The 27,684-nt window shown below is 47.5% G+C and overlaps 1 protein-coding gene across 2 annotated transcripts in view; it reads right to left on the bottom strand.

Moving 5' to 3' along the window:
• The window catches only part of PGM2L1 (phosphoglucomutase 2 like 1), a 98,874-nt gene that overhangs the window by 38,423 nt on the left and 32,767 nt on the right, over window positions 1-27,684 (bottom strand). For both annotated transcript variants that reach the window (XM_050935915.1, XM_050935975.1), the window contains one exon: window positions 4,448-4,554. In XM_050935915.1, coding sequence (XP_050791872.1) covers window positions 4,448-4,554 — 107 coding nt within the window. The remainder of the gene's footprint in view (window positions 1-4,447; window positions 4,555-27,684) is intronic.

The raw sequence follows: 27,684 nt of genomic DNA, 5'->3' as shown, positions 1-27,684 counted from the left end.
AATTTCCCCCCAGCTCCAGCCCTACACCCCAGAACTGTACTGTCTAGCAATTAGTTCACCACTTCTTCACAGGAAAGTGGACATGCATCAGCCTTTGTAACCTAAGCCAATTTCCCAAGAACTTTAGACAAACTCATTGGTAATGATAAAACATTAAGTTAATTAACTGCAGAAAGATAGCTCTTAAGTAATTATAACGCAGTAGGCATAAAAGGTCAGAAATAGTTACCTTAAAAAATAAAAAATAAACATGCTTTTTAAATCCTTGACTTTTAGTCTAAGCAAGTGTTGAAGCAAACAGCTTTTCTCACCGTGACAGATGGTACAAGCAGGTTACAGTTCCTCAATACACAGGCTGGGACTACTTTCCAGCCTGGAACCAAATTTCCCCAGTTCCAAGTCTTTGTCCTTCAGACATTCTTTCTGTCCCCTTCCCCTCCCCAACTCAACAACTGAAAGAGGCTAAGTCATGATGTCACTGTCTCTCTTTTATATTTTCTTCCAGCTTGCCGGAATGATCTTTGCTGTGACGTGGGTTAGTCCACTCCTATGGCATACATGCCTTCTCCGAGAAGTCTTAGTATAACAGATTGTGTGTTGATGAGCCATTAATGCTGTCTGGCTATTGATGGCTTCTCTTTTATTATAACAAAGGCTGGCTGTGGGTGTTCCCAACCTCACAACATATGTCAGTAACATATATAGTAATACTTCATAAATTCACATATAATGATAGCACATACAACCCAACAGTTATTATTCAACAGATCATGATACCTCACAAGGTATAATTTGTACAAAACATACCATAATATCACAGTGGTGTATATGGGGGTTCCAGGTGACACTTTGAGGTACAGAGTGTCATATCTTGTTTGAAGAAGGTGGTTTAAGGGCGTGTCTTGGACTTTCTCCTTGGAGCATATTCTGAGGTAAACTTGAGTACCTGGCTGTAGATAACATTTCTTGGTGTGGGGGGATGGTTATTAGATCTGTGAAGATAAGTATGGTGATCCATAGGTTTCTTGTATATAGTGTTTGTAGAGTTCCATTGCTCAAGTTGATCATGGTGTCCAGGAAGTTGACACTGCTTTGGGAGCGTTGTAGAGAGTTTCACAGATGGTTGTTGAAGTTATGGTGGAAATTTAGGTCATCTGTCCAGAGGATGAACACATCATCAATGTATCTCAAGTACATCATTGGTTTCATGGTGCATTTGTCCAGAAATTCTTCCTTGCGGTGACCCATTAAGTGGCTGGCATATCTGGGAGCCAGCCCAGTACACAAGGTTTGAACAAAGTGTCTGTTGAATGTAAAATGATTGTAAGTGAGGATGAAATGGATAAGTGTGGCAATGTATTTGAGGTGGATATCTGAGAGTTGTTCATTGGTCTTGTAGATATTTGAGGCAGGCAGCAATGCAATCAGGGTTACAGATGTTGATAGATAGGGAGGTGACATCTGTGGTGACCTGGACAGTGTTCTGAAGGCGGCTGTTAATGTTATGGAGCTTCTGGTGGAAGTTGGCAAGTCCTGGATAAAACCGGCCCTTTATGTGGAGAACTGTTTGAGGATGTTTTTTGTGAGTCCTGATATTCCTTCAGTAAGAGTGTTGTAGCCAGATAAGGAAAACCATACAGATCCATCTTATGTGTGTATCTTGGGAAGCATGTACTAGGTCCCTGGAGGGGAAAGGGTTCACAAAGGGTGAGGTTGTAGAGATTCTCATGGAGTTGTTTGGAGAAGAAAGGATTGGATGATATCCTTAAACTCCTGGGTGAATAGCAGTGTGCAATCTTCTTTGATTTCTTTATAGTAGGTGATGTCAGAGTTGTTGGTTGGCTTTGTTGATGTAGTCATTGAGGCTGAGAACTACGATAGCTCCTCTTATCTACTGGTTTGATCACTATCTTGTGGCTGGATTTCATGGACTGTATATCTATCCTCTCAGCAGTGGAGAGATTATGGTGGATGTGATGATGTTAATGATTTCAGGCAATTTTTTTCCTGAAGCAATCAAAATAATGATCAAGTATGTGGTTTTGTTCTCTGTGAGGAGTCCAGTCAGACGTTTCTTTTTTCTTATGACTATCGGTGCAGACGTGGTAGTTGTGGGTGGTGTAGTCTTTGTTGTGAAAGAATTCTTCTAGTTCTCCACATTAGTATGGTATCAGGTTCTGTGATGGAGAAGAAGATAAGTCCCTTTGCAAGTACAGAGAATGTGGCTCTAGTTAGGGGTTTTCTTGATAAGTTGATGATGATAGGGTGTCACTCAGTATCCACGTGATGAGTCCTAATGTCTCTCGGAGATGGTGTTCTGTGGGTTGTGGAGTTGTAGTTGGGTCCCCCTTTTTGTGTTGGATGGCTGTCGTCAGGTTCTTTGATATTTTGGGTTTCTTGCATGATCTCCAGGCAGGTTTCCTTGGTCATCGTTCCAGTGTGTGGGAAGCATGTGATGATTTCTTGTTTGAGGTAGTTCTTTCTGGAGAGGTGAGGTACAGGAGATGGTTCCTCAGTTTTTTCTGAAGTCCTTCTGCAGAGCTGTTCAGCATATTTGAAGTTTTATGTTGGGATCAGAGGGTTATAGATAGTGACTCCTCTAGAGATGATGTTTTGTTTCTTGCATTTGCTCAAGAATTCAATGTCACTGGGAAGTTTGGTTTCCTTTTTCTTCAAGTTGTGGAAGAGTTGTGATATTCAGCATACATAATTTACATCATCTTGGAATGGATAAAGTGTTTTCCAGGCATGTTGATTTCTAATTCCCTCTAATCTCATTCGTGTGTATTATAACACACATACAGCATTCATTAAATCAGCCCTATTCATGTGTTACATGTTAGCATCAAAGCTGAATGTGCATATAACAACAAAACCATCAATAAGTCCACATAACAAACCTAAATCATATGACATTATTGTAACCCTCACTTCACTAGTCTCCCACTTTCATCCACTGTTTTATCCTTTCACTAACTGCGACATGACTATAATGAGATTGTAAAAACTCTTTGAAGCAGTTTTTTGTCATTTTATTTGCTTGTAAAGCACCTTGCAATCAACATCACAGTCAAAAGACATACAAAGTTCAAAGCCTCCGGTTGTTTGAGAACCATATCTGATCACAGAAACACAAATCTAAGCTCCACGATACATGTTTCAAAAACGCCAAATTCCTACAACAAAAGCCTTTCAAGGGGTAAAAATAGATCTTGGTAACCAACAGAGGTTGGCAGTTTTTAATGTTGTTTAGCAGTTTAAGGTGATTCTGATAAAGTAGATCAATAAACTACTCCTAAAATAAACTTCAATAGGCCAGCAATCTCTCTTATTCCCATCAGTCTAAAAACAGCTACAGAAATTCACACAGTCATTAGCTTTACTGCCAGACAGACAGACCTTATTTTAAAATAATCCTTAGGGCTAGGGAAACTTTAGTTCAATTTCAAAAAACAGTTTCTTGTCTTTGAAACAACAAACTTCATAGGTATTTATAACCAGAAAATTATTTGCACTTTGATCATTAAAAATGATGGGGGGAGTCACTGTAAGTGAACAAGCAGGCTATGAAAATTAAGGATCCATACCATGTTTACTTTGTTCACTTTGACAGTGAAGTGTAATTTACATTTTTTAATCACGTGATAGTGTAATAGTAAGTGTACTGTAACATACTGTAAAGCAAGTGTCTCAGTAATATGATCAAGTGAGAATTAATGATGTTACAGGAATTCTCTCTGCGTTTCAAACCATATATTACCCAAGTAAAAAAAAGACAAGGATAGTAAATCAGTTTTTTAAAGTAGTCTACCAGCCTGGCTGAGCTATTTCAGTAAAATCAGCAACATTAAGCACGTTTTTGTTTGTAGAAGTTTGGATTTTTTTAAGCATGAAATTAGAAAAAAGACTCCTAATTTGTTTGAGTGTGTTAATGCCTGCATACTGCTGAGACTAATCAGTGTATGACGCTACAAGAGGTAACACAATAGTTACATAGGACTGAAGGAGAATTACTCCTTTTCCACTGTGAAAGTTTAAATCAGATGTGTAGTCTGACAGAGTCAGGACTACAGTTTTGCAATAAAACTCAATACAGACACACTGATAACCAGTCATGCAGTTTTTTGATGTATTCAAGTTAAGGGTTTAGCATTTTTAGTTTCCTTTCACACTTAAGTCTCAAACACATAATGATTTCTGCATCATGTGACTGTCTTGCTGTTTAGAGTGCTTGTGCATTTAGATGGCATACTCTTTAGGGGCAAGGACTGTCTTTGTTATGGGTCTGTACAGCGCCTAGCACTAGGGGTCCATGACTAGGACTCTTAGGCACTATGGAAATATAAATAGATAATACGGGGAATTAATCAGGAATTTAGTGTATGAAGAGAAACATTCTAAGCCATACTTAAAATTCTAGTCTTTCAAATGGAATCAATCCTCATACCTCTTACTGCTGCAGCTGCTTGTCACCTGACCTCGCGTGTCATATCCAACAACGAAGCCTCTCTGCCTGAAGTCTGAAAAACACCTCTCAAGGTATTTGTACATTCCCTGCAGCAAAACAGAAGCATGAAGAGTTAGCTCCATTATAGTGCACACAGCTCAAAGATTACTCTATTTAGAATTCATTGTGCCACAATAATGGGAATAAGACTTTTGCTTCACTAGAACTGGGTTAATGATAAAAAGTGAATATGAATAAGCATTGGTTCAAACAGACAGAAAATCTACTTTAATGGCGTTTGCAGTACAAGCATATTTTTGTTCCTAGAGTGTTCACAGAAGAGAAAGGTTGCAGATACCCATGAGAATCTAGTCAGGTAGCAGAAACAGATGACCAGACAGAACGGACAGAAAATTAGGTAACAGATCCTTGAACCAGCAAATACTTGAGATTAATCCACAGGATGAAACATGCTCAAACCATTTGTCAGATAATTGTAAATAATGAACCAATTCATTAAAGAAAAATCTGAATAATTCACACACACAAAAGGGCTACCTTTGTTATATAAATAGTTCACTTAAGCCTTCATGCTTGTGTTTACAGCACAATCTACGGAATAGAATACGTACTAGCTCTCACTTCTTAAGATAATTATCCTTTCAACACTGCACATTACTTTAGAAAATGTGACAACAATCTTTCATGACAAGTGAATTTACACACCTATCCCAATGGTGAAGCAGTTATCCCATTAAGTGTATTTAGTTCACTCTGTTTATCTTTAATAGGCTATTTACTACTGATAATGCTAAAATTAAAAATATGTCTCGCATGGTCTGAATATTAAGTTGTTTATGGCAATTATTGCTATGTAGCAAAGGTATCTAGGAGCACTGATGCATCCAATAAGCACCATTTTGAGTCCCAGTGGTGAGAGGCCCTCTCTTAGAATGACAATGTAAAGCTGCCAGTTCCAAAGTGTTTTCTATAACATCACCATCTTATTGAATTTAGGTAGAACCAACTGGTTTTCTCAAAGCTTCCAGTTTCCTTCAGACATTGGAGGATATGGGAAATGCCATGCCTGCACTAGAAGACAGAAGGTTACTTACCTTATAGTAACTGTGGTTCTTCAAGATGTCAGTTAACATGCATCTCCAATTCTAAATGACTGATAAGCAGAGGCCCATTTGGAAGATGGGATTGAGGAATCCTGCTTGCCACTAACTGCCTTACAAAATTCAGGTATGTGGATGTTTCTAAAGCACACTCTAGTGGAATAAGCTTTGATATCAGCCAAGTGATAGCAGCTGATGTGCACTGTAATCCATTTAGGTTCAGATATTATCTTGGAAACTACTTGTCCCTTAGAAGCATGAGAAATGGCAACAAAAAAGGAAAGGAAGAGCCTGAAGGGCTCTGTCCTATCACAGGCCTAAAAACATTTAAAGTGGAGGAATTTCTTCTCCACTGGAGAGGAATGGGGTTTTGGAATGAAGACAGTTAGATTGGTTCAAATAAGTGTGACAAGTTCCGAAATAAATTTGAGATGAGGTCTCAACAATCACCTTATCTTTATGGAATAGTGTGTGAAGGGTCAGCCATGACAGCTTGTAATTCGGTGGCGCGGGTGTTAATTTGAAGGATCAGCAGTGGACTCCTGGAGAGAGGGAGAGAAGATTCTTTGGGTGGCTTCTGTGAGGAGAGGAAACTCCACTAGGTTCTCAAAAGCACAGAATGTCCCTTTCAGCATAAGAACTAGGAAGGTTACTGACTGTTTTGTTTGTGTTATGTCTAGTCAGGTTAAGCAAGTGTACTGTTATCAAACCAAGCAGTTGGAAGTGTCCTCAGTTGATGGGTTTTGGAAGGATGCTGCAAGACCCTCAAAAACAGAATTAGGAAAAGCAGCCAAGATAACCTAATATTTAAAGAAGATAAGGGAGGTAAAAAGGCGGCACTAGTGATCCACAGACCTGATAAATATGGTGTGCGTTCAGGAAGGGGCAGGTCATGACAAGAAGGTTTTATGTGTAGCCTCATGCCCTTTTGGGACGCAGGTCCTTGTATATGGAGGTGGTCCAGGTATACACTGCACCCTGTTCCTTATGCATCGGTGATCAATGTCTTTGTAGGCGGTAGTGTAGAAACGGGTACCAGCTGGTTTGACCATCTGTTCGGAACTGACAGACTGGGAGCTCTAAGTAGAACTGGCCTGCTTATTTGATGTTTTGCAGCGTGATACATTGACCTTAGCCAGCCTTTAATGCACATAGATGAAGTCTGCTTAGTAATGTGACATATGTGCAAGCTAACATGTGGCTCAGATTTTTTATGTGGTATCAATCATCTGGACAGAGCAAAATCTGTACTTGGGGAAATACATTTTTGCTGATTTTGAACAGATTGACGTTTCTAAAAACTGATACATAGGGAGATTTTTAATAGTTTACCATGTGGCTCAGCTGTCTGAATTCAGCCAATCATCCAGATATGGAAAACGTAAATGCCATCTCTCCTTACATGGGCTGCCACAACAATTAGGCATTTTATAAAAAAAAAAAAAATTACTGTGGAGAGACCAAATGGCAGCACTTTGTATTGGTAATAACTGGGCCCTACTGCAAATTGTAGATGATCTACCATGGATTGAATGGATTGAGTTATGAAAGTGAGTGTTGTGGAGGCAGCAAGCCACAAACCAGTCTTGAGTATGAATAGAACATATGGCAGCAAACATCACCATTCTGAATCTCAAAACTGGATCAGACAAGGCTCCCCTTTCTTCTTTGGAATAAGGTGATATCAAGAACAGAAGAAGTCCACTGAATTCCAAAAGGGTACCTCTCCCAGGGCTCCTAGAGGAATCAGAGAAGCCACTTTTAGTTTATTTTCATCAGAAGGATCCCTGAAGAGGGATGGGTCGGAGGCAAGGACCAAACTGGATGGAATAGTCCTATTAGACAACTTTCAGAACTTTTTACTGCAGACCAAGCCTGATGGAAGAAAGCAAGCCAGTATCCAAAAGGTAGTATTTGGGGATTATTTGTCTGATCGGTATCAAACCTGATGTCTGAAAAGCAGATGAAAGTTAACCAGAAACTGAGAAAGATTGTCTCCTCCAAGAGAAGCTCTACTTCTTTCCAGGTGGGTATGCAGAAAAACATTGCTGAGGGTATGCAGGTGTCTTCTGTATGGATTGCTCTTGGTATTTAAAAGCTTGCAATTTGGGGTAGAGATGTAGATACCCAATGAGCAAAGTGTAGCCCTGGTGCTTTTTAAGGAATGTAACTTCATCTGTATGTGAACACATAAGGGTCCGTGCTCTTAAATGGTAAGTCCTCAACTGTGTTTTACAGCTCTCAAGAGATTCCAGAGGCCTGTAACCATGATTCTCTGCACATAGTCTTCACATAGTCAAGGATCCATGGCTGCCTGTACAGATGCTTTTACCACAAGCTGGCCTTCAGCAATGATGGCTTTTAACTCTGGATTCCTGATGTTCAGCCAAGAAGGGGACACAGTTATCTGATTTAGGATAGGGCATTTTGTAAATAAGGCTTGATAACTGATGAGCAGGTTGAGTGTTGCTGACAAATAAGCCTCTCTTTCAATGATAGCTAATTTCTTTGGGTGCTTGCACACTGGTCTTGTCCTGGACTGCAGAGACCTCTAAAGAATCCAGTGTTGGACAGATGGTCCAACCATTTTGTGGTATTTGATACTTCATTTCTGCTCTTAGTTGTTGGTGATATGGTTGCTGGTATCTGCCACAGGGGTCTAGGCTGGTTCTAAGATGCCCTCAGTAATTCACAGTGCTATTCTTGAAAGAGTGGAAGAATACAGTATTTCAAAAAGCTCACAAGTTTTTGCTTCAATTACTGGGTCTCTATGTTGAGCGTCTCTGCAACATGAGAGTTGCAGCTTCATGGAATGCTCTAAAATCATCAGAAGTCCAGGAGCTGAAGAAACTTGTCAAGAGAGGACAGCGACGGGTCTCTGGGAGAAGATTAAGAAGGGTGTTGCTCAGGATGCTTTAGACCTGTCTGTTCCTCCAGCAGAAGGGGAGTGTGACCTCTATTTGCTGACATAGTAGGAGGGAGATTGTCTCCTGGCTGCTCTAGATTGAGATCCCCAGTATATGCCTATGGCTAAGGTGGAGCATTGTAGGGCTAAAGCTGGTTCTGGTAAGGCTGACTAGGCCATTACCATGGCTAAGGCAGATGAGTCGAGGCTCTGGAGTGTCCCCGTATTTAGGCAGAGACCTTCCCTTGTGCTTTAGGATTGAAGAGAAGACTCCCTGCTAGACAGCAGAGAGAAGGTGTGTTCTTGGTGATGGAGATGAGTGATAAGCTTCCTCCAGAGGTGGTGCCAATCTTTGAGGTGACTTCTGTATCATAATGCTGGAGAGGCAAGTGTAGTGTCATTGGTGCTAAGGGTGATGTCAGAGACATGACAAACGTCCTCTAATACTGAATTAGCTGGTACCATTAATGCTTCCATTGTCTGTACTGGTGAAAGTACAGTGTCTATGCAGGTGCCGATGGCTAACTGCCACTAGTATTGTCAAGTGTAGGCACCAAGTAACTTGTGCCTCTTCAATGGTGAGCTGGAGATAGGGGCAGAGGATGCTGGCTCTATTGAACAAGTGGGATTAGTGCTCTGTATCTGGGAGGAGAGCAAGAGTTTGAACTTCTTGTGGGAAGAAGGCTGGGGGGGGGAGGAAATCAGTGCAAGGAGCTATATCTATCCAATGTTAAGATTTCCCTTGCCTCACTGAGGTGGTGGTACTGGTCCTCTATGCTCGAATGGCTGTTGGTACCAAGGTGGTCTCCAGAGGTCCCATGTCAGAGGCACAGAAGAGATCAGATCCAGTCGGAGGTTGATCCTTGCTCATGTCTGAATGCCCTTATTGATTGTTTGAGAAAACATAGCTTAAGCTGAGTTTCCCGGGACTTTGCTGCTCATAACACTGTTCATTTTCAACCAGGACAATCTGGCCACATGGCTCTCACCAAGATAAAGACAGTTACTGTGGCAGTCTGTAACAGGAATGAGTCCCTGGCAGAACAGACACTGAAACCAAAGGATTTTGAATGTACCATTTTAGGCCCAGACAGGGATGCAAAGAGCTGAGGAAAAGTTTTAAATTTAAAGCTTTTGTGGGGGGAGTTTGGTAACTCAAATCAAAGAGGGAGCTATTTGAAAGGAATTAATCCCAATTTATGAGAGTAATTCTGCTAAGGGGATTTGGGCTGACAACTTGTTCCATCTTACCGCCACAAGCGGTAAGAGAAGAGAGGCATGGTTGCAGCTGCTCTGCCCTTAAAGTAACATTCATGGCCAGTATCATAAACAGATAAGAAAAGTTAATAGCACAGAAGTACTTTATATCTCTTTGACTGTAAAAGGTTAACAAGTTCAGTAAGCCTGGCTGTCACCTGACCAGAGGACCAATCAGAGGACAGGATACTTTCAAATCTTGAGGGAGGGAAGTTTTTGTGCTGTGCTGTTAGTTTTGGTTGTTGTTCACTCTGGGGGCTCAGAGGGATCAGACATGCAACCAGGTTTCTCTCCAATCTCTCCAATACAGGCTCTTATAAGTTCAGACTAGTGAGTACTAGGTAGATAAAGCGAGTTAGGCTGATGTTTGTTTTCTTTATTTGCAAAGGTGTATTTGGCTGAAAGGAGTTCAAATTGGTATTTTGCTGAAAAGATTCTAATTTGTACTTGTATACTTAGACTGGGAGGGTATTCCCAGTGTCTATAGCTGAAAGACCCTGTACCTATTCCATTTTTTTAAATTTACAAAGATAATTTTTACTGTTTTTTCTTTCTTTAATTAAAAGCTTTTCTTGTTTAAGAACCTAATTGTTTTTTTATTCTGGTGAGACCCCAGGGGACTGGGTCTGGAATCACGAGGGAATTGGTGGGGAGAAAGGAGGGAAGAGGGAGAGAGAGGCTGATTTCTCTCTGTGCCAGGATTACTCTCTCTCAGGAAGAGTCTGGGAGGGGGAAAGAGAAGGAGGGAGGAAGGTGAATTGTCCTCTCTGTTTTGTGATTCAAGGAGTCTGTATCACACAGTGATCTTCCAGGGTAACCCAGGGAGGGGAAGCCTGGGAGAGGCAACGGTGAGGGAAAGGGTTTACTTTCCTTGTGTTAAGATCCAGAGGGTCTGGGTCTTGGGAGTCCCCAGGCAAGGTTTTGGGGGGACCAGAGTGTACCAGGCACTGGAATTCCTGGTTGGTGGCAGCACTATGGGTACTAAGCTGGTAATTGAGCTTAGAGGAATTCATGCTGGTACTCCATCTTTTGGACGCTAAGGTTCAGAGTGGGGAATTATACCATGACAGCCAGGCATAGCCCAATTGACACCGCTGTTCACAGATCCCAATCTCATACACATAATGTGCAGGTGCACCTAGACTGGGATTCATACAAACACATATGCTAAGAAGAAAGTTACGGTCTTTCTGCATACTGATGGAATCGTAGACCATGACATCTCAGGGCTTGGCTACACTGGAGATTTGCAGCGCTGGTGGTGGCTTTACAGCGCTGCAACTCACACACCATCCACACTTGCAAGGCACATCCAGCGCTGTATCTCCCTGGATACAGCGCTGGCTGTACTCCACCTCTGCCTGGGGGATAACGACTGCAGCGCTGGTGATGCAGTGCTGCTCCGCCAATGTGCCCACCAAAAGCACTGTTATTGGCCTCCAGAGGTATCCCAAAATGCCTGTTCAGCCACCCTGCTCATCAGTTCAAACTCTACTGCCCTGGCCTCAGGTGACCCACCCTTTAAATGCCCCGGGAATTTTAAAAATCTCCTTCCTGTTTGCTTAGCCAGGTGTGGAGTGCAATCAGTGAATCTTTCCAGGTGACCATGCCTCCACACGCCAAACGAGCCCCAGCATGGAGCAATGGCGACTTGCTGGACCTCATCAGTGTTTGGGGGGAGGAAGCTGTGCAGTTCCAGCTGTGCTCCAGCAGTAGGAATTACGATACCTATGGGCAGATATCAGGGGCCATGCTGGAAAGGGGCCTTGACCGGGATGCGCTGCAGTGCAGGGTTAAAGTGAAGGAGCTGCGGAGTGCCTATTGCAAAGCCTGTGAGGGAAACAGCCGCTCTCGTGCTGCCCCCACGACCTGCCGTTTTTACAAAGAGCTGGACGTGATACTTGGGGGTGACCCCACCGCCAATCCAAGGACCATGATGGACACTTCAGAGTGGGGGTGGGGGAAGGCGGAGGAGGAGGAGAAGGAGGAAACCGAGAGTGAGGGTACTGGGGTCGGGGGAGACACCCCAGAGTCCCAGGAAGCATGCAGCCAGGAGGAAGGTAGCCAGTCACAACAGCCAGTATTTGGTGAAGGACAAGCAGAGGAGCGGGTTCCCGGTAAGTGGCTTTTATTTTCAGGATGGAAAATGTTTCAGGAGAGGAGGGAGGGTTAGCGCTGCATGCATGCATGCCTAGATGTGGAATAGCCCACTGATGTGGGCTATCACGTCGCAGTAATTGGCCTTGGTAAACTCTTCAAAAGTTTCAGCCAGAGCATGGGCAATGCGCTTGCGCAAGTTTATTGGGAGAGCCACTGTGATCCTTGTCCCAGTCAGGCTAACGCGTCCACGCCACTGTGCCGTGAGGGGTGGGGGGACCATTGCTGCACACAGGCAAGCTGCATAGGGGCCAGGGCAGAAAAGACGGTTACTCACCTTTGTAACTGATGTTCTTCGAGATGTGTTGCTCATATCCATTCCAATTAGGTGTGTGCGCGCTGCGTGCACATTCGTCGGAAGATTTTTACCCTAGCAACACCAGGTGGGTCGGCTGGGCGCCCCCTGGCATGGTGCCGTTATGGCACCGAATATATACCCCTGCCGACCCGTCCGCTCCTCAGTTCCTTCTTCCCAGCTACTCTGACAGTGGGGAAGGAGAGCGGGTTTTGGAATGGATATGAGCAACACATCTCGAAGAACAAGAGTTACAAAGGTGAGTAACCGTCTTTTCTTCTTCGAGTGCTTGCTCATATCCATTCCAATTAGGTGAATCCCAAACCTTACCTAGGCGGTGGGGTCGGAGTGAGATACTGCAGAATGCAAAACTGCTAAGCTGAAGGCTGCATCGTCTCTGGATTGTTGCACCAGGGCATAATGGGAAGTAAAGGTGTGTACTGAAGACCATGTAGCTGCTCGACATATCTCCTGAATATGTACTCGAGCTAAGAAGGCAGCCGACGAGGCCTGGGCCCTGGTAGAATGTGCGGTAATATGACCCAGAGAGGCATGAGCTAGATCATAGCAAGTCCGGATGCACGCCGTTACCCAGGACGAAATCCTCTGAGAAGAGACGGGTTGGCCTTTCATCCGGTCCGCCACTGCAACAAAGAGTTGGGGCGTTTTGCAGAAAGGCCTCGTTCGGTCGATATAGAAGGCGAGAACCCTACGGACGTTGAGCGAATGTAACTGCTGCTCCCCATGAAATGTATGCGGTTTGGGGAAGAAGACCGGGAGGAATATGTCCTGGTTGAGATGAAAGGCCGAGACTACTTTAGAGAGGAACGCCGGATGTGGGCATAACTGCACCTTGTCCTTGTGGAACACCGTGTATGGTGGGTCCACCATCAGAGCCCGAAGCTCAGAGACTCTCCTAGCCGATGTGATGGCTACAAGGAAGGCTGTTTCCCATGACAAATATAGGAGTGAGCTGGTTGCCAATGGCTCAAATAGAGGGGACATAAGTCTTGTCAGGACTAAACTGAGGTCCCAGAAAGGGGTGGGGCGTTGTACTAGGGGGTATAGACGCTCCAAGCCTTTGAGGAACCTCGAGACCATAGGGCGGGAGAAGACGGAGTGAGTACCTTCTCCGGGGTGGAAAGTAGAAATAGCCGCCAAGTGCACTCGCAAAGATGAGATAGCGAGGCCTTGCTGTTTAAGATACCAGAGGTAGTCCAAAATAGTGGGGATGGGAACCTCCATGGGTGCGACATTCCGCTTTTGACACCAGCAGGAAAACCGCTTCCACTTGGCCAAGTAGACCGAGTGGAAGGTTTTCTGCTACCCAGGAGTACCTCTTGCACCGGGGCAGAGCAGCGTAACTCCGATTGGGTTAACCATGCAGGAGCCACACCATGAGATGGAGGGATTGCAGGTCTGGGTGGTGAAGCCTGCCGTGGTCCTGCATTATCAGATCCTGATGAAGGGGCAGGGGGATCGGGCTGGCTATCGAGTGGTCCAGCAACGTGGTGTACCAGTGTTGTCGGGGCCATGCAGGGGTGACCAGGATCAGGCGAGCCCTGTCCCTGCGAAGCTTTACGAGAACCCTGTGCACCATCGGGAAGGGTGGAAAGGCGTAAAGCAGGTGGTTCGCCCAAGAGATTAGGAAGGCGTCCAATATTGAGCCCGGGGCGAGACCTTCGAAGGAGCAGAAACTCTGACACTTCCTGTTGTTGCGGGAAGCGAAGAGGTCTATGTGGGGAAAGCCCCATTTCTGGAAGATGGAATGTACAATGTCCGGGCGAAGCGACCACTCGTGGGAGAGAAAGGATCTGCTGATATGGTCTGCTAGAGTGTTCCGGACCCCTGGGAGGAAGGACGCTACAAGGTCTATAGAGTGGGCTATGCAAAATTCCCACAGTTGGATCGCCTCCTGACAAAGGGGGGGAGGATCGAGTCCCTCCCTGCTTGTTTATGTAGTGCACTGCTGTTGTGTTGTCCGTAAGCACTAGAACACAATGGCCCTGCAGATGATGTTGGAACATCTGGCACGCGAGGCGGACTGCTCTCAACTCCCAGACATTTATGTGCAACGCTAGCTCTTGAGATGACCAGAGGCCTTGCGTGCGACGATGGCCTAGGTGTGCCCCCCAGCTGAGAGACGACGCGTCCGTCGTTAGGGATACTGAGGGCTGTCTCGGTTGGAACGGCATTCCTGCACACACCACGGAACGTGTTAGCCACCAGTTGAGGGAGCCTAAAAAGCTCTGAGGAATGGTGACAACCATGTCTATGGCATCCCTGCCTGGGCGGTAAACTGAGGTGAGCCAGGTTTGAAGGGGACGCAGGTGTAGTTTGGTGTGCTTGGTTACAAAAGTGCATGCGCCATGTGACCAAGAAGGCTGAGGCAGATGCGGGCCGAGGTCGTCGGAAAAGTTTGGAGGCTTTCTATAACCGAAATTAGTGCCCGAAACCGGGGTAGTGGAAGGCAGGCTGTTGCGAGTTTGGAGTCTAGAATGGCCCCAATGAATTCTATTCTTTGAGTGGGCACTAGAGTAGACTTCTCTAGATTGATCATCAGGCCCAACCGCTCGAATAGGTCCGTGATGATGGCAACATGCCTGGTGACTTGGGCCTCGGAGGTCCCGTGAATAAGCCAGTCGTCTAGGTAAGGAAAGACGTGTATTCACCGATGACGGAGGAAGGCGGCCACTACAGCCATGCACTTTGTAAACACCCACGGGACGGTAGAGAGGCCAAACAGAAGGACCGCAAATTGAAAATGTTAATGGTGCACCATAAACTGTAGGTACTGTCTGTGAGGAGGGTAAATGGCGATGTGAAAGTATGCGTCCTTCATGTCGAGAGCAGCGTACCAGTCTCTGGGATCCACGGATGGGATGATGATCCCCAGGGACACCATGCGGAACTTCAACTTCTTCAGAAAGACGTTGAGTCTGCGCAGGTCCAGGATGGGACGGAGACCTCCTTTTGCTTTGGGGATTAGGAAATATCGAGAGTAAAATCCCTTGCCCCTGAATTCCTCTGGCACCTCCTCTATAGCTCCAATGGAAAGGAGCGTACGAACCTCTTGCCAGAGAAATTGCTCGTGAGAGGGGTCCCTGAAGAGGGAGGGAGGGGGCATGTCATAAACAGATAAGAAAAGTTAATAGCACAGAAGTACTTTATATCTCTTTGACTATAAAGGGTTAACAAGTTCAGTAAGCCTGGCTGTCACCTGACCAAAGGACCAATCAGGAGACAGGATACTTTCAAATCTTGAGGGAGGGAAGATTTTGTGTGTGCTGTTAGAATTTGGTTGTTCTTCACTCTGGGGGCTCAGAGAGACCAGATGTGCAACCAGGTTTCTCTCCAATCTCCCTGATACAGGTTCTTATAGATCCAGAATAGAAAGTACGAGGTAGATAAAGCGAGTTAGGCTGATGTTTGTTTTCTTTATTTGCAAATGTGTATTTGGCTAGAAGGAGTTCAAATTGGTATTTTGCTGAAAAGATTTTAATTTGTACTTGTATACTTAGACTGGGAGGGTATTCCCAGTGTCTATAGCTGAAAGACCCTGTACCTATTCCATTTTAAATTTACAAAGCTAATTTTTACTGTTTTTCTCTCTTTAATTAAAAGTTTCTTGTTTAAGAACCTGATTGTTTTTTTATTCTGGTGAGACCCCAGAGGACTGGGTCTAGATTCACCAGGGAATTGGTGGGGAGAAAGAAGGGAAGGGGGAGAGAGAGGCTAATTTCTCTGTGTCAGAATTATTTTCTCTCTCGGGAAGAGTCTGCGAGGGGGAAAGAGAAGGAGAGAGGAAGGTGAATTGTCTTCTCTGTTTTGTGATTCAGGGAGTTTGAATCACAGTGATCTTCCAGGGTAACCCAGGGAGAGGAAGTTTGGGAGAGGCAACGGTAGGGGAAAGGGTTTTCTTTCCTTGTGTTAAGATCCAGAGGGTCTGGGTCTTTGGTCCCCCCAAAACCTTGCCCGGGGAACCCCGAGTGTACCAGGCACTGGAATTCCTGGTTGGTGGCAGCGCTACAGGTCCTAAGCTGGTAATTGAGCTTAGAGGAATTCATGCTGGTACTCCATCTTTTGGACGCTAAGGTTCAGAGTGGGGAATTGTACCATGACAGGGCGAAATAAATTGGAGGTGGTATCCAAATTCCACCGTGCGTAGGATCCGACAATCCGAAGTTAATTGGGCCCACGCAGGGAGGAAGGAGGAAAGGCGGTTGAAAAACTGAAGGGGATCCTAGGGAAGGACTAGTGCTCTGCTCTTGGGCACACCTTCAAAAGTTCGGTTTGGGGCCCGCTGATGGTTTGGCGGGACCTTTATTCTGGCCCCCTTGGGAACGCGATTGCCGTCTGCGGTTCCCGCGACCATGCCTTCTGCCAAAGTCTTGTTGTGGCCTGGGTGGGGGATAAGGGCGCTGAGGCTGGGTACGGAAGCACCTCCGTTGGGTTTGCGGAGTATGCATCCCGAGGGAACGCATGATGACACGATTATCCTTGAGACTCTGGAGTCTAGGGTCCGTTTTCTGAGAGAAAAGGCCCTGTCCATCAAACAGAAGGTCCTGGATAGTGTGTTGCAGTTCAGGAGGTAGGCCTGACACCTGTAGCCACGATATCCTCCGCATTGTAATTCCCGAGGCCACGGTTCTGGCTGCCGAATCAGCAGTGTCGAGTGAGGCCTGCAGGGAAGTCCGTGCCACTTTCTTCCCTTCCTCCAGAAGGGCCTGGAATTCCTGGCGGGAGCCCTGTGGGACCAGTTCAGCAAACTTACCCACCGATTGCCAGGTATTATAATTGTATCTGCTGAGCAGAGCCTGTTGGTTAGCCACCTGCAGTTGGAGGCCTCCGGCGGCGTAGACTTTTCATCTCAATAGGTCCATCTGTCTAGCCTCCCGCGATGTCGGGGCAGGGGCTTGCTGGCCATGCGCTCTCACTCATTCACAGATTGAACGACCAGAGAGCATGGAGCAGGATGGGTATATAAGTATTCGTACCCTTTAGAGGTACCATGTATTTCCTTTCCACGACTCTGGCTGTGGGAGGGATAGACACCGGAGATTGCCAAATGGTGTCCACTTTGGCTTGGATGGAACGGATGAATGGCAGAGCCACGCGAGTTGGTGCATCCGCCGACAGTATGTCTATGACTGGGTCTTCCACCTCCGGGACCTCCTCCACCTGGAGATTGATATTTAAGGCGACTCACATCAGAAGGTCCTGGCGGGCTCGGAGGTCGATTGGGGGCGGGTCCAATGAAGTACCACCGGCTACTGCCTCCTCTGGTGAAGAGGAGGATGACAGACCCGGCACGACTGGCTCATTTAGTGACTCCTGTTCCTGAGGAGCATCAGGGTCCAGGAACACCTGAGGGTCCGGCACCAGAGCCGATTCGTCTGTATCCACTGGAGGAGGGCGGCTAACAGTGGCCTCTGGTGCGCGATGTTCCAACGGGGCGGAACGAGATGGTACCGTGGGTACGCCTTCGGCCTGGTGATATGCCCAAGGAGTCCAGAAGGACCACTGAGGCACTTGTTCTGGGCCCTGAGCCTCCTGGAGGACACAGCTATGCGTCTCTGAATCCCCGTAGGTGGCGCTATCAGCGTGTGAAGACTCAGATGGGTGCCGCGACGGCCATGGCGGAGCAGAGAGCACGTGAGGAGGAGCCCTGTGCGCAGGGTACCGTACATCGTGCGGCACCGGAGAGCGGTACCGGGAGTCGTACCGGTGCCGAGAGTGTGACCGGGACCTGCGACCAGCGCGGTGCCAGGAGGTTGACCACGATCGTGAAGCTCTATGGTGAGAGCGGCTGCGGCGTGAATGGTGCCAGGAGCTGGACCACCGTCTGCAATATCGGTCCAGAGAGCGGGATCTTGAGTGGTGCCACGAGTATGACCGGTACCGAGAAGGAAATCGGTACTGGGACTGCGAGCGGCGCCTAGATCGGGACCGGTGGCAAGATCGGGAGCGTTGGCGAGACCTCGATCTTAAGTGCTGCCTGCCTGGGGCATCAATGGAAGGTGGCCTGACCAGGGCAGGCTTCCCTGTTGACGTAACAACCCGCACCAGCGGTGCCGGGGGTTGAGGCAGGGCGGGCTCCGTTAGGGCAATGAGTTCCTCGCCGTTGAAAAGGTCTCTGGCGTGGTGGGAACGATAAGCTCTACGGAGGTGTGCCGAGGAGCTGTCATGCACTGGACTCGACGGCTCTTGCCTGGCCAGAATCAATGGTGCCGAGATTGCCGTTGCCGCGGCAGTTTCTGGTGCCGGGCGGCTTGGTTTCGGCTGCTGCTCAGAATGCGGTGTAGATATTGGAGCCGCAGGAGCTTTGAGCTTTCTGGCACGCGGGGAGAGGGAGTGGTGCCTGGCTGGCTTCTGGGTCGGTGCTGGCTGGTGCCGGGACGTCTTCGCGGTGCCGGCGCTCTCCAGTGCCAAGGCACTTCTCCCCGGCGCAACTGTGCGGCACACGGTGCAGAAGACGGAGGAGTGAGGGCTGCCTCCATTAGGAGCTGCTTAAGGCGAAAGTCCCGCTCCTTTTTTGTCCACGGCTTAAACGACTTGCAAATCTGGCACTTATCTGCACGATGGGATTCCCCCAGGCACTTTAGGCAGGAGTTGTGGAGGTCTCCCGCTGGCATCGGCCACCAGCAGGCCGAACACGATTTGAAACCCAGTGAACCAGGCATGGGTCTGGGCGCCGGGAGAGGGGAAGGGGCTAATCCCCAACCCTCTGAACTATATATACTAACTACGTTTACAAAAGGGTATTAAAAATATTAACTACAACTATAAAACTAAACTATATACACAATAAGTACTAGAATGAATGAATAGCTAGGGAAGTGGAGATCAGCTAAGCCGCGCTCCACTGTTCCAACGACCGACACGGGCGGTAAGAAGGAACTGAGGAGCGGACAGGTTGGCAGGGGTATACATTCGGTGCCATAACGGTACCACGCCAGCGGGCACCCAGCCAACCCGCTGGGTGTTGCTAGGGTAAAAACCTTCTGATGAACGTGCACACGGCGCACGCACACCTAATTGGAATGGATATGAGCAAGCACTCGAAGAAGAACCCGCATTGCTGTAGAAGGCCCTCCCGCTCTTCCCAGGTGACCCGCAGCAGCGAGATATCTTCCAGGATCAACTCCTGTGGAAAATGTTGGGAGAGTGTTCAGTGTAGGTGCCCTCTGCAGCTGTTTGCTTTCCCCGATGCACAGAAAGCCCAGTACAGCCCTGAAGCAGTCTCCCTTACTCACCATTTCGGGGCTCCTGTGGGTTATGTGCGCTCTCTTTGGTATGAGAAAAGACTGTAAACTCCTTCACTGTGTGGGAATAACTGTCTGATGTGATATAAACAATGCTGCCTCTGTTAACTGTTGCCTTTTTTGCCTTTCCACAAGCAACCTTGAGTTCTCGGCTGCCTGTTTTATCAACACTCAAAGACTCCAAAACCTCCGGAAGAAGCCGCAAAAAAACAAAGTTGACCAGCTGCAAGCAGTTATGGATCACTCTGCCAGAGAGAATCAAAAAGTGCAGCACTGGAGAGAAAGGGAAAGCAGGATCCGCCAGAAAAACGCAGCGGCCAGGAAGAAAAGCACAAAGCAGCTGATAAGCATCCTGGCACGCCGAGCGGACTCTATCCAGGCACTCGTAGCCATGCAGGCAGAACACTACCTTGCCGGCCCCGCCCCGTCCCAGAGCTCTTTCCCTTGTGCCCCAATGTCAGCTCAAAACACCCTTCCCCTGCATCCAGGTTCTTATCACCACCAGCTGCCCCCAACACCTGTACGTTCACCAATCAGCCCTGAGAACTATGACCCTTACCCTCTGCACTCAACCCCCATCACCATGCAGTATAGGCATCCTGAAGTGCAGCAGTCATTGCACAGCACTCCAGACAGGACATATTCAAACCTGTGACTGTACAGTTCCCCACCGCACCCCCCTGCCTTTTCAGGTTCCCAAAATGTTGTGTGTCCGTCAATAAAGTTATTTTCTTTTCAATAAATGAATTCTTGGCTTTGAAAACAGTCTTTATTATTGCAGAAAGTCAAAGATACCTTAGCCCAGAAAAGAAACAGGCACTGCAAATCAGCTTAGGAAACACAGGTTCCTACTAACATTGTAACTGCTGCACTTCACTCCCGTGCAAGGCACCAAACATCACTGTTGGTTTTCAGCCTCAAATTCCTCTCTCAAGGCATCCCTAATCCTTGAAGCCCTGTGCTCGGCTTCTCTAGTAGCCCTGCTCTCTGGCTGTGCAAATTCAACCTCCAGGCGTTGAACCGCGGAGCTCCATGCCTGACTGAATCTTTTATCCTTCCCTTCACAAATATTATGGAGGGTACAGCACGTGGATATAATCGCAGGGATGCTGCTTTCCCCCAAGTCTAGCTTCCCATACAGAGATCTCCAGCGCCCCTTTAGACGGCCAAAAGCACACTCACAGTCATTCGGCACCGGCTCAGCCTGTAGTTGAACCGGTCCTTGCTCCTGTCAAGCTTCCCTGTATATGGTTTCGTGAGCCAAGGCATTAACAGGTAAGCGGGGTCTCCAAGGATCACAATGGGCATTTCAATGTCCCCTAATGTGATCTTCCGGTCTGGGAAAAAAGTCCCTGCCTGCAGCTTCCTGAACAGGCCAGTGTTCCGAAAGATGCATGCATCATGCACCCTTCCAGGCCAGCCTGTGTTAATGTCAATGAAAGGCCCATGGTGATCCACAAGCACCTGGAGAACCATAGAGAAATACCCCTTCGAATTAACATACTCGGATGCTAGGTGGGGTGGTGCTAGAATAGGAATATGCGTCCCGTCTATTGCCTCTCCACAGTTAGGGAAACCCATTTGTGCAAAGCCATCCACAATGTCCTGCACGTTTCCCAGAGTCACGGTTCTTCTAAGCAGGATGTGATTAAAGGCCCTGCAAACTTGCATCAAAATTATTCCAACGGTCGACTTTCCCACTCCAAACTGGTTTCCGACCGATCAGTAGCTGTCTGGAGTTGCCAGCTTCCAGATTGCAATAGCCACCCGTTTCTCCACTGGCAGGGCAGCTCTCAATCTCGTGTCCTTGCGCCACAGGGTTGGGGCGAGCTCAGCACACAGTCCCATGAAAGTGGCTTTTCTCATCCGAAAGATCAGCAGCCACTGCTCGTCATCCCAAACTTCCATGACGATGTGATCCCACCACTCAGTGCTTGTTTCCCGAGCCCAAAAGCAGCGTTTCACGGTGCTGAGCATTTCCATGAATGCCAGAAGCAATGTCGTGTCATACGCGTCACGCGACTCGCTATCATAGTCGGACTCCTCATCACTTTGGATCTTAAGGAATAGCTCAACTGCCAAACGTGATGTGCTGGAGAGACTCAGCAGTTCGGGCTTCATTTCCCACAGAAATCGCACTGCACAGAAACCGCTGAGAGAGTGAAGATGGTGCCAAACGTGGACGGAAAAACAGGGATTGCTGGGCTGCGAAGCGATGTATCACGGGGCGTTGGGACAGGAAGCAGAATGACCCGCACCCTCCATCCCCTTCCTACAACCCACGGCGCCAAAATGGGAGAAGGTGCTCTGTGGGATAGTTGCCCATAATGCACCACTCCCAACAGCGCTGCAAATGCTGCAAATGTGGCCACACTGCAGCGCTGGTAGCTGTCTGTGTGGCCACACTGCAGCGCTTTCCCTACACAGCTGTACGAAGACACCTGTAACTCCCAGCGCTGCACACCTGCAAGTGTAGCCAAGGCCTCAGAGTCACCCTCTGAAACTTCACAAATGCTGAATAGAAGCAATGTCAAGATTGAGCCCCATTCGACTTCTGTAAAGGATTTTCACTTATCTGTGAAGGGGATGTTCATGACCCACTGCAAATTGTCAAAGAGAAATGAGCAAAGCTAACTTAAACCTGACTCCATCCACTCAAGCCAGATCACACAGGCAGGTCAGCAGCACCACGTATTTTATTGCTTTCATTACACTAAAATAACTCCTACAGGCCCCAACAGATTGGGAGACTAATGCAGAGACAATGTCTAATATTTTTAGTCAAACTCAGAGGTAACATGCCTGTCTTTGCGTAACCAACACAATGATACCTAATTTCCATTTCACATTTATAAATCCTGAGATCCTTGCCTCTGCAGTCTTTGGACTGAGATTTTTCTTGAACTCTTCAAAAACTCTGATATGTTCAGGGTTCTGTATATCAGCTTCCCTCCCTCCCTCCTCCATGCAGAAACTGGCACAGCACAGATGCTGACAAGCTCAGGATAGTTCAGCCAGCACAAATTTCAGTCATGGGATTTCTAACTGGCTAGTTAACATGTTTATCTGATGCTCAGTATGTTCTGTTCACACAGCTTTTATATTTCTTATCCTCTTGACTGCACTATGAATTTATGTTCTCCCACAAAGGGGTTTTTAATTGCTTTCGTTAAAGGACAATTGCATTCATCTATTTGAGTGCTGCCAACTCTTGTGATTTTATGATGAACCTCCACATTGAGTTTTCTTAAAGCCCCAGCGCTATGCACACTACCAGTTACACTGGTGAAACTTGTCATTCAAGGCAGTGGGTTTTTTCCTCCCATACTCCTGAGTGACACAGGTTTTGCTGACATATGTGGTAGCCTAGACTTGGCCTAAATTCTCCTTCCTATCCTTCATGACACCATTTATCCCTTTTGCTTCCTTCCACACAGCAATGCCCAGCTCCAGCATCCTTAGGCCACTCCCGGCTTTCAAATCCTTCTTTGCACATAAATGAGCAGTTAACGGCTCATTCTTCTGGCAGAATGATGGGGGCCTATCACTAGCCTAATATGTTATGACTCCTCTCCTACATCTGCCTTAGGCTATGTCTACACTACCAAGGCCTTGGCTACACTGGCACTTTACAGCGCTGCAAATTTCTCGCTCAGGGGTGCGAAAAAACACCCCCGAGTGCTGCAAGATACAGCGCTGTAAAGCGCCAGTGTAAACAGTGCCTCAGCGCTGGGAGCGCGGCTCCCAGCGATGCAAGCTAAACCCCATCAGGATGTGGAGTACGTGCAGCGCTGGGAGAGCTCTCTCCCAGCGCTGGCGCTGCGACCACACTTGCACTTCAAAGCGCTGCCGTGGCAGCACTTTGAAGTTTCAAGTGTAGCCATACCCCAAGTTTTTTCCCCAACAAAAGTTAAACCACTTTTATTAAACCGCTTTACTTAAACTGCTGTTGCATGTCCACACTATGCTCCTTGCATTGCTGAAGCCAGAGCCGTCCCTTGAGTAGGGCAAACTGGGGCAACTGCCCCGGGCCCTGCATTTAGGGGGCCTCCATGCTCCGATAAAATAGGGACTGTCCCGATATTTAGCCCTTTCTCTCACATCCTGACCGATGTACTATTGGGATGCCATTTGTCCCAATATTCGGATGGGGCAGGAGGGTGAGCGGAGTGAGAAGGCGAGCTTGGAGCGAGTGGCAGGCACATAGGTGGAAGGATGGGTGGACGGACGGCGAGGAGGAGAGCAGCAGATGAGTGGAGTGCTGGACAGGTGGCGAGGAGACTAACGGGAAGGCGAGACGCAGCCAGGTGGGTGAGGAAGCAAGTGGCAGGCGGGTGTGCAAACAGCGAGGAGGAGAGAAGTGGGTGAGTAGGCGAAGGATGGCCCGGCAGCCAGGAAGGAAGCTGATTTGTCCTAGGCCCCGCATCTCCCTAGGGACGGCCCTGGCTGGAGCGCCTCCACACTAGCAGCTCTTGCAATGACAAAGAAAGCAGTGCAGTGTGGTAGCTATCCCACTGTGCAACTGGCTGCAGGGTGCTTTGGGAACGGTTTGCAATGCCTCATGGGGCAGGTACAACGTCCCATGGTGCAGGTTTCTGACGTGTGTGTGTGTGTGTGTGTGTCTCTCTCTCTCTCTCTCTCTCTCTAAGGGGAGAGACAGACAGACAGTGTGTGTTGGGGGGAAGAGTGAGTGTGTTGGCATATTGTGTCCACAGGTGACAACTCCATGGGTGCTCCAGGGCTGTCCTGTCCCACCCCAGTTTACCTCCGCTCCACCTCTTCCCCTGAGCACGCCATGGGTCCACTTCTCCCTCCTCCCTCCCAGCGCTTCCTGCCACAAAACAGTTGATTCACATCAGCAAGCGCTGGGAGGGGAAGGGGAATGCTCAGGGAAGAGATAGGGCCGGGGAGGGGATTTGGGGAAGGGGTCCAATAGGGGCAGAGAGGGGCAAGCACCCATTAGCGCCTGGAAAAGTTGGCGCCTATGGTTATGTCCTAAGTTCAGACAGCTGCCAAAAGCAAAAAACTGTCCTGAAGCAGGGGGAAACCCCTGACATTAGCTCCTGGCTCCCTCTCTGGCTCTGCACAGCACAGAGTGAGTCTATCTGTCTCTCTCACATACACACACCCCTCTGCGTTCGTAGCATGGGAGACAGCAGGAACATTTCACATTCAAGATTTGCTCTATGATTCCAGGAGCAGCACAGTACACCAGCTGTCAGAAGGGAGCTTTGAAAGGGAAGAAGCACATGCCTGCAAGGCTACAGAGTTCAAAACAATGAGTAGCGCAGTCACTGCAGGACATCTCCAGAGGCCACTGACAGCGATAAAAGCAAACAAGGTGTTTACACTGGCACTTTGGCAATAAAACCTTATCACTCTCATGGAGGTGGTTTGATTACAGCGCTGCAACGGCTGAGTTTTGTTGCAAAAGGTGGCTTTGCAGCGTGTACACCTCTGCTGTTTCATCACCAAAAGCTGCCCTTTAGCGAAAAAACTTTGCCTTAGGGCTTGTCTACATCACAAAGTTGCAGCGCTGGTGAGGGGGTTACAGCGCTGCAACTTAGGAGGTGTACACATCTGCAGGGCATCACCAGCGCTGCAACTCCCTGTTTGCAGCGCTGGCCGTACTCCCGTTTTGTCTCGGGTGTAGAGGATCCAGCGCTGGTGATCCAGCGCTGGTAATCAAGTATAGACACTTACCAGCGCTTTTCTTGACCTCCGTGGAATAAGCAGGTATCCCAGCATACCTGAGGAAGCCTCTGGTAATCAAGCTGGTCTCCTTCCCCGGTTTGCTCTCGCGTTCCCCGAACCCCGAGCAAGCAGGTCTCCTTCCCTGCGGTTTGCAGGGGGGTTCGGGGAACACGAGAGCAAACTGCGGTGAAGCTGGTCTCCTTCCCCAGTTTGCTCTCGCGTTCCCCGAACCCCCGAGCAAGCAGGTCTCCTTCCCTGCGGTTTGCAGGGTGGTTCGGGGAACGCGAGAGCAAACCGCGGCGAAGCTGGTCTCCTTCCCCGGTTTGCTCTCGCGTTCCCCGAACCCCCGAGCAAGCAGGTCTCCTTCCCTGCGGTTTGCAGGGTGGTTCCAGGAACGCGAGAGCAAACCGCGGCGAAGCTGGTCTCCTTTCCCGGTTTGCTCTCTCGTTCCCCGAACCCCCGAGCAAGCAGGTCTCCTTCCCTGCGGTTTGCAGGGTGGTTCGGGGAACGCGAGAGCAAACCACGGCGAAGCTGGTCTCCTTTCCCGGTTTGCTCTCGTGTTCCCCGAACCCCCCTTGAAGCCGCCCAACAGCGCTGCAGTGTGGCCACATCTAACACCACTTGCAGCGCTGGTTGCTGTAAGTGTGGCCACTCTGCAGCGCTGGCCCTATACAGCTGTACTAATACAGCTGTAACAACCAGCGCTGCAAAATTGTAGATGTAGACATACCCTTAGTCTTTGCAGAGTACGAGCTCTCTAAGGCAGACAGCTCATCTCTGTCTGTGTTTGGAAAGTCTCTGGCACGGCAGGGTGCTACCACAATCTAAATGATAACACTCTCCTCCAAAGTGTGGCACGTTTTTCATACTGCACCTCTTTCTACAGGCTAGGGATTCAACAACCTACAAGAATGTTCACCTACTAAAACTTTTCATATGGAGCATATTCACTGTGCAGTAAAACAACAGTTGTTTTATAGCTTTACAAGTCAGGTGGGAGTTTTCCCTGCCACTTATGACATGTTACAATATCCACTATAAAAGAGAAGTCTTTTCACAACCTCATTTAAATATCATTTAGCCAGTAAGAGACCCCAAGTCTGAGATCTGAGTTGGCTGAATCGCTCCCACCTTGTCCACATTTGTACTTTGTGCCACTGCTACAGGAAAAAGCTAAACAGGGAGAGCCCAGAGTATAGCCAATATTTAAACTACAAGAATTATTTGAAATCCCATTCCCTTTTGGAACTTCTCTCTGCTTTCCATTTCCAGCATCCCCACTGACTGCTTTCAAACACTTCCATAATAATTCTATGGACCATTAACCGTTTAGTTATGATGCTACAGTTCTCAGTGTACCACAAAGTGGTGCAAGATCAGAGACTACTGAAGCCCATAGAGCACCAAAGCCATTTGATCATACATGAGGGCAGGTCACTTTGGAAAATATCAATTTGCTGAATATCTAATGTTTATCCAGACGTACACAGGCTAGAGTTTTCTCCTACTCTGACCCAACCCCAATTTGGCTCAGCATTTTGTGTTTCTGATATTAGTTTTAAAGGAGCAATCGTGTTTCCAGTACTGCTGGAAGAGTCTTTGGATGTAGATTTCAGTAACATACTAAACATCATAACGCCTAGAAACTAATGCTTGTTGCGGATTTATACTGCATTCCTGGGCCTAATTCAGAAAAGTGCTAAACATTCACAATCCCCAAAGAGAGCGAATAGTAGTGGGTGCTGGGCACCTCTCTGGATCAGGCCTTTGTGTGACTGTATGACCTCCAGTTCAATCACAAAACCTCAGTGCCAAGGAGTATAGGGTATACTTAGAACAAAGTCTTCAATGGAAGACCTTAAAAGGAAACAAATTTAATTACACTAAAGGCCATTTAAAGTACTGCTATGGGAATGAAGTTTAATCCTGATTTACTAAATTTTTTCTCTCATTTAACATACTCCCACTATACCTTATCTCTAATGTACTGTAGTTAAAATCCCAAAGCAAAGAAGATTGAAAGTACTCCGCAGAGATTAAATCAAAAGCCTTTCTGCTTCAGAAGTAAGTTTTAGCTGTCTCCTGATATCATCACAGTAGCATACCTAACCACAGAAAGTAAACAACCAAAACAAGAGAGAGTCTTTACAGAGTAAATACCAACCAGTTTGACTTCCAATAACCCACACAATACAGCACTAGAAAAGACTGATTCCCTAGTGCATTAAATGAAACTTTACACTTCCTGCCAAGAACGTTTATTCTGTCAGCCAATCCAAGCTCACTCATGCTTTCAGCAGACCAAAACACAAAGGCAGCATGCAGTTTTCAGGCCTTCGGAGCGTGAACAGCTCAACCACAGGTCAAAAAGTGAAGTGACTAATTAAACTTCTTTTACATCAGCAAGACCTTTATTTAGCAAACAAGGCCACTAGACTTTCTTCCTTCAGAAGTTCCATCATCCCTATCACTACTGTAGCTAAACCAAGTGCCAACACTGATTCTGCTCTACAGAAGTTTTTATACTGCGCTCACTGCCATAG

Source organism: Gopherus flavomarginatus, chromosome 1 (assembly GCF_025201925.1).
Source record: "Gopherus flavomarginatus isolate rGopFla2 chromosome 1, rGopFla2.mat.asm, whole genome shotgun sequence".
In the NCBI taxonomy this organism is placed as follows: domain Eukaryota; kingdom Metazoa; phylum Chordata; order Testudines; family Testudinidae; genus Gopherus; species Gopherus flavomarginatus.
The sequence above is the reverse complement of the archived record's forward strand: the minus strand, read 5'-3'. Positions and strand labels throughout refer to the sequence as shown.